At 37.1% G+C, this 15565-nt stretch overlaps 1 protein-coding gene across 3 annotated transcripts in view; it reads left to right on the top strand.

The window, feature by feature from the left end:
* Positions 1–4258: 4258 nt before the first annotated feature.
* Positions 4259–15565, top strand: part of LOC134041212 (cadherin-7) — a 72118-nt gene continuing 60811 nt past the window's right edge. For 2 of the 3 annotated variants that reach the window (XM_062487638.1, XM_062487629.1), the window contains exon 1: positions 4259–4468. In XM_062487638.1, coding sequence (XP_062343622.1) covers positions 4259–4468 — 210 coding nt within the window. The remainder of the gene's footprint in view (positions 4469–15565) is intronic. The other variant, XM_062487647.1, reaches the window with a different exon arrangement.

Here is a 15565-nt window from a genome sequence, read left to right as displayed (position 1 = left end):
TGAGACTGAAAACTTGCCCTTATCTACTGGTGCTCATTGTGACACAAAAACAATGAACACTGGACTTGATGAGTTGTTATAGAAATTATGGACTGAAGCAAAATATTCAGAGAGATTTTCAGTGGGTGTAAATTACCCTTAATTGCTTGCAGTGTGGGGGACTATTCCTTTAAGCTGAGGATCTTATTCATGATCTGAATGTTTTCAACAAATCAAGATTGCCCCTTGGAGACAGAGCATAATAGTGTCTCTCTGACACTAGCAGATTGTTTTGGCAAAGTAGAGTAGTAACATTTTTAAGATTAGCAGTTTACCCAATATACTGTGGCTTAAATATATTTTAATTTTTTTACAGAAGATGGGAAAAAACGTAAGGTTTGTGATGTGTATTGAATGAAGAAGTTATTTTTTTTCAAATGTGTATTCTTCAGTCTGAAGTTTTATATATCAGCCAGCTATTTAAGAACATAAACATGAATGTTTAGCTATCTAGTGGATTTTTTTATATTTAGTTTTTTGGGGTTTGTGTTTTGGCTTTTTTTTTTTTATTCTTTCAGCTGTTGACTTAGACAACATGTTACTGCTCAGTTAAGACACGCCACCTGCACTGTCCAGATCACATAACATACTCTCCAAATTACTCACCAGTACTTTTACTTTGTATTTTTATATTTGTAATTTCCAGGACTATGGGTAAAGCAAATAGAGAGAATAAGCTTAGATGTGAAAGCTAGAGCTTAAGGCTTTAAATACACTAGCATCTTATTTTATTTTTAAGGGCCTAAGTTACTTTTTAGGTTTGCAAAGTGTGAATGAGGAGATGTGATTAGGTTTACACCTCTTTGGGAAAGGGAGTAGCATTTGGGAGATCAGAATAAAGATGTAAAGGTACACTTTTATTTTAAAGTAGTTAATGATATCAATTACAAGTGTAAATATTTCTCAGTTTTGTAAACTGAATCTTGTTTGTGCAGAAAGATAGCATTTCATAAAAGAGCATCTTTAAACAAATGTACAAGGTGGTTGCAGGTCAGTTTTACCGTCACACTCAAGTCAGTAAACACAGATGACAGTGAAGACACTGGAATCAGAGCACTGAATACCCTCTGTTGCTGTCAGTGTTAGTTTTATCCACTGCTGCAAGTGCAACCCTGAACAACCAAGATATGCCTTAATGAGGAAAAAACCACCAACAGTACCTCTTAGTTTTCAGTTTTATGAATGCCGTGATGTTGCTTCTGTGGTCTTGTGGACTTCATACTTATGGACGTGGTAGAACAGGTGATGTTGAAGTGCTAGTTATGCTTGGACAAAATAAATTTTAAAAACTGTATAAAATATGTCTCTATCTGTCTATCAAATCTATCCAATTATCTGTCTATCTCAGTAAGAATGTTAATGAAATGCAATTTAATAAAGAGTTATTCTCAAAACAGAATGGATTTTAAATACAAGAGACTTCTGCTTTTGGAGGTATCACATATAAAAGGCAGCATGCTTGAAGAACTATAAATAAAAACCTTTAAAAAAAAGCTCTAAGTGGAATAAGAAGATTTATCTTGAAAAAGAGAAAAAATGGAGGGAAGAGTATTTTAGAGCAGAAAGTGCTTCCACACAGCTGAATAAAAATAATTGGAATTTTGGAGTCTATGTGGTGAAAGTATTTGAGAATGAGTAAACCACAACAACGTTTTTTTTTTCCAGGAGGTGTGAGTATTCTGCTTTTCATCAGATTGTGCTGTCTAGCATATGGACTGTTTTTCAGTTGGTATTTTGGGTGCATTTTTCAGTTCTGTGCTGTGGCGTGTGGCTCGGGACCATGGCACTCCATATGGTGGCTTTCATACTTTCCTGCAGGTGTAAAAGAAAGGATATAAGAGAACACTGTTCGAGATAAAGGTTAGAGCAATTCCAGGTTTGAAATGTCTGTTCTGAGCAAGAACAAGACATTTCAAACTGCTTAGTGAAAAGACTCTAACATATTGTAAATGTTTTACTGACATTTCTTAAGAAAATCTATTTTGTATTTTTATCTCTGTTAAATAACAATCTGCTGCCTCTTTGAAATAAACTGACAGTTTATCAATATCAGATGTCTTTAGTATGATGTAACTTAGACACAGAGAGGGGAAATCAAGGATGCATAAACAGCCTCTACTACAAACAACACTTACCGTAGTTGAACAGAGCAGTAGGAAGTGAACATATCACAGGGAAAGCTCAGCTATTTCCTTAACACTCGTTGGCAGCCCTCTCAGTAATTACTGTCATATGGTCATGATTTACCCAAAGGGCCAGATCAAAACTGAGCTATGACTAGTTGGGATTAATCATTTCAAACTAGGCTCTTCTAACGAGGATGACACCTGCTTGTTAATCCTGCTGTGAGAAGAATTTTGGTCCATGTTGGAGTGATGTCTTTTATAACTGTAGCGTCATGTTTTCAAAATTAGGGTCTTTAGGTAAGGCTTGCCTATTCTCTTCATTTTGCCTGTAGGGAGACATTGGATTTTCCTATATGGAAGCTTTCAAATTGCTGCTGCTTAGCGAACACGCTCAGTGGGTTTGTGGTTTATCCCACCAGCCTCTAAGCAAAGCCTTTCTGGTGCAGGGCAGTACCACAGAAGGGATTACTATAAAAAGGCTTTAAATACAGTCTGTAATCAGAAGAGCTTTTTATTTGTTTCATGTTTCTGCCCTCTAGGTACCTTTGGCAGCACGATGCATAGGCGTTCTGCAGCTGAAAGAGCCTGTCATACTGAAAACAGATAGTGGATATCGCATTTCACTCAGTTTTAGTAGTAATGAGTAGGACTATGATAATCAGTCCAGAGTGTTTAATGTGTGTGTGATTTAATGTCTAGCCTTTTTAGATTAATTAAAAGTAAAAAGGATGAAATCTTCTTTCTTCTGTGGCTTCCTAAGTAGCAGCAGTTCACTCCAAATTAATGCTGTTATCTATTTTAATTTCACCCTTATTTCCACTTCATGTTTGGCACTTCGTAAATGCTTCTTGTCTCCCTTATGACACTTGGAAAAGGAGGATGTCTGTTTAAGAGACAGGTTTGCTTACCTGGTGATTCTCCCAAAAAGCAAAGCTATGTTTGGTTCTGAATGATAGAATTTAAACTTTTGAAAACGTTACATTAATTATGCATTTTTACATGGGCAGAGAAGGCTCTCAGTCATAAAAAGCAGAAAAGAGTCTTGGTTAAGTATTGAAGTTTGTGTTTCTAAAAATAAATAAATTTTTTATTAGTAAGTCCTATGAGTTATTAAATGATTAAATTTTTAAATAAAAACCGATTTACATGTGTTAGTGCTGAAAATCATTTCCTATTAAATCAAGGTTTCATGGAAAATACAAAATGACATTATCTTCTGATCTTTCTGGGCATATTTCTGTATAAATATATAAAGTAGTCTAACATGTTTCTTACAGTGCGTGACATTTGCTTTGGGAATGTAGTGAAATTGAGTGGGGAGACTCAGGGCTTTTCACCAGGTCAGGTTGAGATCAGAACAAATCATATCATCTGGTGTGCTGTGACTAAGAATCAATCAAATTGTTCTGATTTATCTTATGCTCCTTCATTTTACTTTTGATTTATATGGGAGAGAGTTAAGCTGGGATGTGTCCCCGCCATTAATACAACTTGCTGCCTGTAGCTGGTTTACAATTATATCATAGTAATGGCAAGTAAAGTAGACCATAGAAGACAGAAAATACCAAACCAAATGACTGCAAATAACTACACTTACTCTGATTATTTTAAACAGTTTTTGCATTTATACTGGAAAAAAATGGTGCATTAAGAGAACATTTAGGATAAAACTTTATGGCTATAAATGCAGTTGTATCAGCAGTCGTAATGCCATCGAAGAAGTATGCTATAAATTCAGAGAGATTTATGTAAATTCATTGGTGCTGATGAGGAGAAAAGTAATAAACAGTTTTGATGCATGATGTGAAAGCTGCAAAGAATTTGCATTCTCTGAAAAAATTAAAAATTCTGACAACAGTTCTTGTCTTTTTCCTGGCTAGGTACCCATTACACCATTTCTTTGAAGGCTGTTCAACAGTGGTGACATCTTCCAATCGACCACTCTGCAAATTATTATCTCTGGACTCCCAGCTGATACCCTGCCGGAGGCTAGAGCTACTGAGACAACTGGAATTGTGCCTGCTTTGGTCAAGGTTTTTTCCTTCACCGAAGAAAATAAGAATTAAAAAAAAAGAAAAAGAAAAAGAAAAAAGATGAAGTTGGGCAAAGTGGAGTTTTGCCATTTTCTTCAGATACTAGCTCTTTTCCTGTGTCTTTCTGGGATGAATCAAGCAGAGCTCACAAGGTCCAGGTCAAAGCCCTATTTTCAAGCAGGGAGGACGAGAACCAAACGCAGCTGGGTGTGGAATCAATTCTTTGTGCTGGAAGAATACATGGGTACAGACCCACTCTATGTAGGAAAGGTAGGGCATTTAAATAAACTTTGAAGGGTTCAGATGCTTGATTTTTGATGTGTTTATATGCTGCCACCTAAAAATTGTAATTCTGTTAGCCCAGAACAGCAACACACTGCATTCTCGTAAGAGTGCAACGTTCCTGTTGCAATTTTCTTTAAGAGCTCTACATATTAGGACTGCTTGTTTAACAGAGTACAGTAATGGAAATGTTTCACCACCACTGATAAAAAGAAAATATTTTTTACTTATACTAGGTTTTAAAACAGAGGAACATAATGATGAGTATTCTTTTTTGAAAAGAATGATGAGTATTTTTTTCTTAAGAGTTAACAGCTAGTCCCAGAAAAAAAGAACTGTATTATGTTGTTTGCTCCCTAAAACTCAGCTTTATTGAAAGCAAGAGAGAAAGAATCAGGCGTCTGTGGGTGTGATGAGTGAAAAGGAGAACATGTCTGCATTACTGCTTTTCTTTGACATTGCCTGGCTGGCAGATTGGCACCTTGGGGGCCTCGCTGTCCTCTGTGCACAGCACAGCCTTGTGGCTTTACCTCGCCTGCGATGGGCACAGGTCCAGTACAGAGCCAGCCCTTTTACATCAGGGCATCCCAAATGGTTCCTTGTGAGTGCCCGTCGCTGCACATGGAGCACACTGAGCACAGCTGTGAATCTGGGACTTAGCTCATTTGCTGCCTTGTGCTAGTGGGTAATACGCTGCCTTCAGCAATTATGCAGGGGAAAGAAAAAAAGCCCACAAAACAAAACCCCCTCTTGTGTTTCTATGTAACATTTATGTGTAATCATCTTATTGAAAGGAAAACCCATTTTCTCGGTAATATCAGAATCAATAAATAGAGTTTCTCATTAAAATACAGCAAATGCATAGAAAACAAGGGAGTGACAGCTTTTGGCAATACAGCATGCTTACAGAAAAAGAGATGAAGTAATCTGAAATCCACTGCTTCAAATATACCAGTGCAATGAATTTCAGCTTACTTAATTCATCCTACTGAGACAAAACCTTGATGCTTGTGTTAATGCAGTTAAGCACATAGAATTTAATCATGCCAACTGAAAAATCAAGTTAAATAGGGAACTGCTTTCATGATTGCAGCTACGGTTTTGTTTAGGTGCCTTTTTGAATTGGGACTGGTATTTTGTAAAATTTAACCCTTAAGAAAGGTGTACTGGAATCAGAAATGTCATCTTGTATTACAGTGGTCTTGAAAGTTTTGGTGAAGTTTTACGTTATGTAGCAGTATCCATTCTGATGCCACACAGCTGCTGGTTGTCTGTGTGGGTTTGTCTTTTAGGCAAACTGGTCCCCAGGTTGGAGTTTCTCTTGCGGCTCAGGAAATCGCCGATTTGGCATTCTTTCCCACTGATAAAAAAAAATAAGTGTGGCTTGCAAATTTGAGTTTCTCTCCTGGAAAATAAGTGTCTTGAAATACTGGAGTGAAGACTAGTTTTGATCTGTAGTAATTCTCATATTCAGTCGATTGCAATATTATGGCCAAAAATGCTGTGGTAGTGCTATAGTACATGATATTTGCATGCATGTGGTTATTTTTAGCTTCACAGTCTGCTCTTTCCTGTTCTTCGCAAGAGTCCTAGCATTCACAAGAAGATATCTTCCAAAACACAACCTTTTTTTTTTTTTTTTTTTTTTTTTTTTTACCCTGAAACATTCTGTGCCCAGCCTGCTTTTGTATCAGAAGTATGAATTGTTGGCTCAGGAATTTGTACCAGCAATCCATTTTGTAGGAAAAGCAGATAAAAATTTTCACTTACAAAATAAAGCCCATCTTCCTGGAAACACAGTCCTTGCTGAGCATCTTGTAAGATAAGATGTGCCCAGTTCCTAACCTTCTTACTGCAGAGGCTTTTCATTGTGTGGCTTCTGAGGTGCAATCATGACCGAAGCTTCATTCCCACACAGGGGAGCAAAAAGGTGAAGAAGTGAATTTCTTTCTGTGTCTTAACATATTATGTGTAGCACCACTCTGAAGTGAACAGCAGTCACCTTCCTCCCCTTCTTGTCCTCTTATAAACATTGGTGCTCTTATTTCAAATCCTTTGCAGGCAGGTAGAGACAGAGAAGACCGAGATTTGGGTAGAGAGGATGTATTTTTTTTCCCTCTTTTTATTTTTTTTTTTTCTGCTTGGTGAGGAAGCTGCAGCAAGCAAAAAGCTGGCACAACTCACTTTTCTCATCAAATGAAGTGGAAGATGTGACCAAACCCTGCAGAGTGCTCTGCTTCTCGGGAGGCCAGTCTTGTGCTGCTTTACGTTCAGGATGCTTTGCAGGGTGCCAATCTAACTGCACATCCAGGAAGGAGGGACCTTCCTCCAGCTTTTAAGGGCTGTGAGATAAAAAGGCTTCAGAAACACTCAAGCAAATGGAGCTGTAATGGGGAATACTCTCTCCCTGCCACTATTCAATTTTACAAAGCCCTAGGCAATTCTGGTTGGAAGGCAGCATTTGGGGGATGGTAGGGTTACATGGCAAATCATTCAAGAGTTGTGAAATACCAGTGTTAATTCCATGTTCAGCACTAGCTCTGTCCTCGTGGGTATCTGCATGCTGACACTTTAAATACATGATCATGCAGGGTAAAATCCTATTCCTTGTAAATAATGTAGTAGGATTCCTATTCACCTCAGTCAAACAAGTTCTTCCCTTATTTTTTCAGTGTTTTCATGTTTGTTTAATAGGGCTTCACATCTATACCTGAGGTGTACTGCAGCCTTCCTTCTGGATATCCTTTTTTGTTTTCCCAAATCCATATTTTTTTTTTTTTTTATTAAGGCAGCAGGGCCTGTTTCTCATGTGACTCTGGAGAAACCTCTGGAGGAGTTCCATTAATTTTACTCATAATAGGAGTCAGAGGTGACAGAAGTTTGGTACCTTTTTTTATTCTCTTCTTTTAAAATGTAGGTCTTTGCTCTCTATGATATGAATTTTAATAATCTCGGATGTAATTCTGAGCACCACTTGGGAGGTGCTTAACATGTAATCAGATTGTGGACTGAACCATAGACAATTCTTTTCTGTCGGTCAGCACAGCGTATGTTATGTTCAGTTGAAGGGCTGAAACATTCAACTGTTTAATGCATTAAACTGTTTGGATAAGCACTGTCCTCTACCAGATAAGCAATGTAGGAGGTGAGGCAGTTAACTGTGATGCTTATTGAGCTAGAAGCATAGCTGGCTTCTGTTTTCTGCAGAATGTTTACTATTGCTTGGTAATGTGTTTTTGTGAAATGCATTAATCCATATTTTCCTTGTAAATGACGTTAATGGAATCTATTTGAAGAAAAAAATAGTACAGAACAGTTTTAAATTATTTGAAATGTAAACACCTAAAATTAGGGGAAAATGTATGCTATTATCTTGAATATTTGAAAAGCTGTGTACAGTCTTGTAATTGAAGTTTCCATGGGTATACATTGGCAAAAAAAAAAGGTGTAGTAAATGTAGAACTTGAACGTTATGTTGATACTTTTTTGGTTTTGTTACATAACTGTCAGACATCCACAGTTTTGGGCTTTTTTTGGTGTGGTGGGTTGTGGGGTTTTTTTATAATTATTTCTTTTAATGTCTTCTGCTGCAAGGGTCTCATCAAAAGCATTATAATGACACTAAATCTCTGCCAGTAATAGTTTAATTTTTCTTATTAAAAAGTTGAAAAAACTCCCCAAACAAATAAAAGAAGCCACAAATAAACCTGAAGAAGTGAAAAATATCTTTGAACTCCATGTGTGATGCTGATTGATAGCTGGCTTCACTGCTTTTTTTTGGATCCAAACCAACTCTCCTTTTCCAATGGCTCTGAATTTAGGTATAGTTACAGGGCAGTTTCAAGCTTTTTGCTGAGCTGAACTCTTCTTGAGATCTCACTAACATATGAAGGACTGAAAATAAAAGACAGAGACTTTTGACTGAGCACAAACCCAAGAAATTTGTTTATAACTTTGAGAGGCTCGCTGGTAATTCCCAAAGAAAGCACTTTGAACTGGTAAGATGCCCTGAGTGTTGTTTTTTATTTATAATGTAAGAATAAGTAAAGTGTAAGTCCTAACCTGCATTTTCTAGATTGTAAAATCAAGAAAAAAATGTTAAATAAGTGAACTAAGAGCATGTAGTTTCCCAGATCTTTCAATCATTGCCTTTCAACACAATTTTACCTACTTCTGACTGTTTTAAGGTAAATAAATCTGTTGGATTCAATTTCAAATATGGGCAAAAGTGGATAAAAACTAATATTTGCATTATTATTTCCTGGAGTAGTACAGAATGAGGGGCATACCAAAAAAATCAACTGAACTTAAGCTTTTCCTATAAAATTAGATAATTTAAGAGAATTTGCAGGTTTTACAAGTTTTAAGAGAGCTTAGAGGCAGGGTGGGGAAAGCGTTATTAAAGCACCCATATAACAAGTTCATGTTATTATTAGCATAGAGAGTGGGTAGGTTTTTTCCAGTCTTCTCATTTTGGAGGGAAGGAGGCTGGATTGGGAAGGGTACTGGGGTTTTAGGTTAGTGTTTTGCTTTTCAAAGGTGTTGGTGAAGACATCAATAAGGTGACAGATTTGCTTGCATACTGTATTTATCTGTGGTGTGTCCTTGTCTCAGGCCATACAGACGCCGTCATCAGTAGGGCTCTTTTCACAGACTCATAGCCTGACAATTTCAGATGTGGCTGACAAATTTCGACTGAGTTGAATAAAAAGTATCTTTGCTAAAATACTTTTAAGGCAGTGAGTACTGTTGAAGTGCTGGCCACTCATTCAAACTCAGACTGAACTTTGGGGATTTTATTGGCATTTTGGGAAGTTGAGAAGACATGGGGTGGTATTACAAAGCTAAATCTGGGTTAAAAGGGCTGGGCTGTCTCACTTGCACATAGTGAAGATGGAGGTTAGTCAGGTGTAATTCCATGGAGGGATCTGACCCTCCTGCTGCTTCTAGAGGCACCCACAGGGACTAGGGCTATCTGCTCAGCTTCAGTCTGTGTTTTTTTCCTTCCAAACATCCTTTGCAAGGTAAATGTTCACGTCTGTTCTGCAAGTAAGCTCCTGGCTGAGAGTACCCACAGGAAAAATCTCTTCAGATTTTTGTTCATTTTCCACCCCAATAGTTTTGGGAAAAAAAAACAAAAAACATTCAAACAAAGCAAACTATCATTTTTCATCTGTCTTTGTGGCCTCGGTGTGGAAAACAGACAGCATAGTAATTTAGAACGAAACTTCCCCTTTGTTATAGTTTTTTTCCTCCCTTTCTATTTGTGTTGTCTTTACTTTTATCATAATCTTTGAAGCACTGTTGTTTTATATACTCCCAGAAGGCCATTTATTAAAGGGAAAAAGCAAATCTGTGGTATTTCTGATATTTATCTATCTCAGGAATTCTCTGCTTTTCTGTGCTATGAAAATTGATAACAGTTGACCTTTTAAGTAAAATGGGACATGCCATTCCTGTCAAATATTTTCCTACCACAAGTGCTGCAAATGGAATGAATGAACAGACAAAATAATTAAGTCCTGCTTACTTACTTTATATATTGAATAGATCTTGGGGAAGTGATGCTTCCGTTGTGCTGCACAGGTATTACTTTACCATCTCAACTTGCTCTGTTCAGTCCCAATATAGCATATGATTTTTCCTTGGATAGTCACTGTGGGCTTTCCATGCTAAAATTTATGTGGATTATCCTGAATAACAGAGATGACTGAAAATCCAAAGGTTCCCTCCTTAGCATGCAGGGCTAAAGTGTCTCTGGGAAGAATGGTGAGATGGAGGAACACAGGAAGAATTGTCCAAAAGGATAACCTAATGTCTTCTGCCTTTTCCTGGTTGATTTCATCAGCCTGCACAGCTACTGTGTAATTTCCTCTTTTCCTCTTTACCAGAAGTCCTCTTCTCTCATAGCTAGATAGGTATTGGAGAAGGTTTTATGCCAGGAACTTAAAGTGAGGACAATTTCACAAGCCCAAGCATTAAAAGACAACTTGTATGTAATTTCATTATTAGAAGTGATAATGGAGTTGAAAGACTTATGGCTGGATACTGAACCAGAACATGTAGCTTTTTGATCTCTTTCTGTAATATAGAGCATTGATCCTTAACATGTGCCATTACAGAAGGGGAAGGTTAGTGAAGGTGATGACAACATCAGTAAATTAGGCAGCCCTCATGGCAGTTTTTCGTTCAATGGCACAGCCATGCTACTTATGTAATCCTGTAATACCAGTTCTGTATTTCAGCAGACTGAGAGGCTCTACCTGCAGTGCTCTGCTTCAGATGTCTTTTGGGCATTATTTAAAACTAAATTTTATGAGTATCTGACAAAATAGAAAAGCAAGAGCAAAAGCTAATTTTGCAATTATATGTAGATGAGAGGCCCCTGTGTGCTTGATTGGTTATCAGAAAATGCCTTATTTTCAGGAGAGCATGAGATTTAAAGCTCTGATGTCAGTCAAGCTGATGCTGCTTCGGCTGACATTTTTAGTGATGTACTGACATTCCTTCTCCTTTTCACCTTCTGAGATTGTACTTGGTCCCTTAGTTCTTGTTATTGGCTGTCATCCAGCATCCAGTTTTATGTCCATCCTCTTGTCTCACAGTTCTGTCTTAATGGCATTGGCAATACAGCACTGTAAAGCTGTGGCTATCAGGAACTTTGAAAAATTGCATTGTTCTAACACCAAGGAAGTTCATTTATGAATTATTTTGCTAGCTTAAATGCAAGCAAACACAACCCCTGCTCTGAGGCAGTGGTCTTATGAAGCAAGGACTAATAGCAGACTAAGAAGCAATGGCAGAATTCAGAGAACATCTGAATAATAACAATAACGTGTTAATCAACATCTGAAAATAATTTGAGAACAGTGGGTCACTGGTGTTGTTTTCTATGAAGATATAATAATTATTTTTCTGAAAATGAGACTCATGCAACATTTTAAAACATTATGAACATATAATAGAGTCCTTTCCTGCCTTTACTTCCCAGTGTTTATAGATGACAAGTTGGTTGAAACTTCTAAGTGCAGACCCTTGTACTATGTTAGTACAAGGCTATATCTTCTTTCAGACCAGTAAAGATAAAGGATGTTTTCCAATTGCTTTCAAAATATCAGACTGCATATGCTTTATAGTTTTACATCTTGTAGCCTGCTGTCACACTACCTTTTTCATGTTGCCTTTTTTTTTCTTATACATCTTCTGTTAGCCATAAATGTCTGTCTACAGACTCATTGGGCATTCATTTCATGTATTAAGTATTTTCCATGTGACACTGTCTAAAAATGCTGCCAGGACTGTTGCTGCCTTGTCATAATTCTACTGCTGAATTTCTTCTTTGCTTCACATTTGTTTTTAAATATTGTACTACATTTCTTAATTCCCCCTATTTTTTCCGCCTCATTTTTTTTTCTCCAGTAATCACTTAATAAAATAGAACCTGTGTCCATATGTGAGTGTTTCAGTGCTAAATTTAAGCACTTAAAGGGAGGACCTGGGACAATATATTTAAAGATCCTGAAAAAAATCAAGGAATGGTTCCTTTGCATGCAATAAGCTAGCTTTTACACAAATACACTGGTGATAAGAACTGGAAAATCTCTTCAGTATAATATTTTTCTCTCAGCATTATGCATTTCCTTGGAAGAGATAGCTGAGCAAAGTGCTAATGGTGAAACTGTTGAGAGAAGAAAGATGTTAATACACTAGGTTGCTCAGTTATTTTAGAATAACTATTAGCTACCTTATGCCACCAGCACCTTCTTTGTCACTTTTGCACTGGAAGAGACACTTACTGTCATGTTAATTAGAGACAAGTAGCTCTTAGAAAAGACAGTGGAGTGTGTGCTCTAGGAGAACTCTAATTCTGTCCAAACTGTGGTCATGGTATGAGTACCAGTCTATATCAAAAGCAGAAGTTTGAGCATGTCATAATGCTTAATCCTTCATTATTTCAAGGTTATGAGAAAGAAGATTAGCCACTTAAAAATAGGGAGGAGGTTTGTTTACTTGATATAAATAAATGTTGTGAACACCTAACTGTGCATCACTTGAGCTCAGTGTATAAATGGGGACCCCCTTAACCTTCCCAAGCAAGTGTAAACTTAGCCAATGAAGAAGCTCAACAGACACTGATCACCAAAAGCAATACATAGGTTCATAAAATTGACTGATATATTTAGGATTATTCTTGGAGATGTTATTGAAAAAAATACTACCATTAATAATTCTGTCAATGTAAAAATATTTTATGATGTTACAGCCCTGTGCTGTTGTAAAAGTAATGTTGATATTTATGTAGGTGCATAGTATGGTAGAAGCACACAACAAGTTATAAACATAACAAAAAATAAGCCTTAGTTTTTCTTCCAGATAAATAGGAATACCAAGACAGATATAGCTCTTGCATACAGAAGTTCATGTACCATTACTCATGTACCAGAAAACACAAAATATTCCTTACTGACTTGGTCTCAAGCTGTTGTTTTCAGAGTTCTCCCCTGGGAGAAGAAGATGATTCTAAACATCCAAGAAGAAGGCAAAAAGTTTTTTAATGTGTTCTAAGTTATGCTGCTCATAGAGTAACTGAAGATTTAGTCCAGAATCTTCAGATCAGTTTTATTGACCCTAGGAGACGGTATGAGAATAGTGATATTGCGATACAAGTATCTGGTCATTTCAAAATAGAATTTTTAACTCATACATTATTCTGTAGGTTAGTGAAAGAGGAATGCTGAGGATTGATTTGCAGCCTATATCAACATATTCCACATTTTGACAGTGAAGAAATAGTGCCTTCCTTTCACATAGTACTCTAATACTCCTAAAGCACCAAAGAGATTCCTTACGGCGTTTCATGTGAGTGAAAAGGTGTATGTTAAGAACAGTCTGAAATAATATTCTACCGATCACAGAAAATTCGTAGGCCCTCTCTGAGTAGAAAGAAAGAAAGAAATTTAATGTAATTTTCTAGGTGATATAATAAAATTCTGTTACATGAATTCCACAAAACATTGCCAGCATCATACTGTTTCATTTAGTTTTCCTGTTTCTGTAAATTGTGAGAAATTACCTTGAGGATTACTGAGACATGCAATTTTGTTGCTGTGGAATATGTGTGAGAAGAATTGAACCCAAAAAGTTGTTTTTCATTTGAAATGCTTCCAAAATATGGAAAATTTGGTAGTTGTATGGTACATGTGTAAGGATGATAAGCTGCTTAAACACCTCATACTGAGGTACCAAATTGTAACCCTGCTGACTAGGCAATCAGGCAGTTCATTTTCTTTACAAGGTAGGCAGGTGCTATATTAGGCAAAGTTTAGCTTGTTATCCTGTAACAATGAAAAGTTTTCAGATGCAGCTGGGAAAAGCAGGTGATCATTTCTTAAGTTTCCATAATCATGGTATAAAACATAATGCCATAAAATAGCAAAATACTTAACTTGTCTTTTTTACACAATCTATACACATTATATGGGCAGAGTGGGCATTTGGAAAAATGCTTGGCATATTTGTAAGTTTCTTCTTTAACTGGAAGGGCTGTAATTCTACACAGTCTACATATTAAAAACTGTTTAAATAATTCCACTTGCTCCTGGATGTTCATAATCTTCATGCATATGTAGACTTTTATGCTTCCCACCCATCTTTCACCCTTTACCACTTAGCTGTTGCTTAGCCAAGCAATACTTCTAAAAGATTTTCCTTTTGAATCAACACTGTAGTCTTGTGCTCCTCCATACTGCTCTTTTATTCATCCCCTCTTATTTTGAATATCTCCTTGACAGTGAAAAGCTGTGAACAAAAGCATGCTATTGTAGCTTCATCTAAACAGGAAATAAGCCAAGTGAAATGGTTACTTCCTTCCTCATTGTAAGATTCAACTTGCACTATTCATGTTTGTTTCTTTCTTTGAAAGTTCATGTCCACTATCATGCTGAGAATCTTAAAGTCTTATTGCTTTTCTGTTTACTTTATGCTGAATCAAGCATGCTTCTGAGTGAGTATCAGTCCCAAAGCAAAGGAAATAATGGTTGTTTGAAACGTGGTTTCAATTTGTTTGACTAAAAAAACAAATGAAGCCACATCAAACAAGGTTTTATGGAGCAATGATGCAGGAATTAGAATGATAGCAATGATAAAGCATATACACAAATGGGTGTATATGCTTAGGAAACAATGGAAGGACCTCACGTTGAAGAATAATTCCTGCTTGTACTAACACATTTATTTAATTCAGATTTATCTTAAGATTCAAAATCTTAAGATTTGTAAAAAGAAAATTTAAAAATTCTAGTCTAAATTGGTTTTAGTTTGGGGAAATAGAGATTGAAAAAGTTAAAGAGAAGAAAAAGTATGCTGAAGACTAAGTGAGAGATGGGAAGGAAGAAAATGAAGCATTTTGCTTTGTTTTTATCACTCTGGACCCTGATGTAAAACTGAGAGCAACATACCAAAACAATCAATGGAAAAATAAATTTAGATTAAAGTGTAACAATCTAACCACAGAATGGGTTGGGTCAGGTTAGGAGGGACCACAGTAGGTTGTCTGGTCCAACCTCCCTGCTCAAGCAGGGTCATCCCAGATGACATGACACGACACAGGATTGTGTCCAGACAGCTCCTGAATATTTTCAGTGATGGAGACTCCACAACTTTTGTGGGTAGCCTGTTCCAGTATGTGGTCATCTGCACAATAAAAACATTCTACTTTGTGTTCAGGTGGACCTTTCTGTGCATCAGTCTCTGCCTGTTGCCTCTTGTTTTATTACTTGGCCCTGTTGCACAGAGTCTGGCTTCATCTTCTTGGCACTTCTCTTCAGAATCTTACAGACACTGGTGAGGTGCCCTTTCAGTCATCTCTTCTCGAGGCTGAATGGGCCCAACTCCCTCAGCCTGTCCTTGTAAGAGAAACTCTAGTCCCTGAGTCATCTTTGTCGCCATGGAGCTCTGGGAGCTCTGTCTTGTACTGAGGAGTCCAGAACTGGACACAGCACTGCAAATGTGGCCTCACCAGGGCTGAGTAGAATGGCAGGATCGCATTCCCTGACCTGCTGGCAGTGCTGTTCCTGATGCAGGCCA

This window comes from Cinclus cinclus, chromosome 1 (assembly GCF_963662255.1).
Source record: "Cinclus cinclus chromosome 1, bCinCin1.1, whole genome shotgun sequence".
NCBI classification, from domain to species: domain Eukaryota; kingdom Metazoa; phylum Chordata; class Aves; order Passeriformes; family Cinclidae; genus Cinclus; species Cinclus cinclus.
This window is presented reverse-complemented; position numbering and strand designations above follow the sequence as displayed.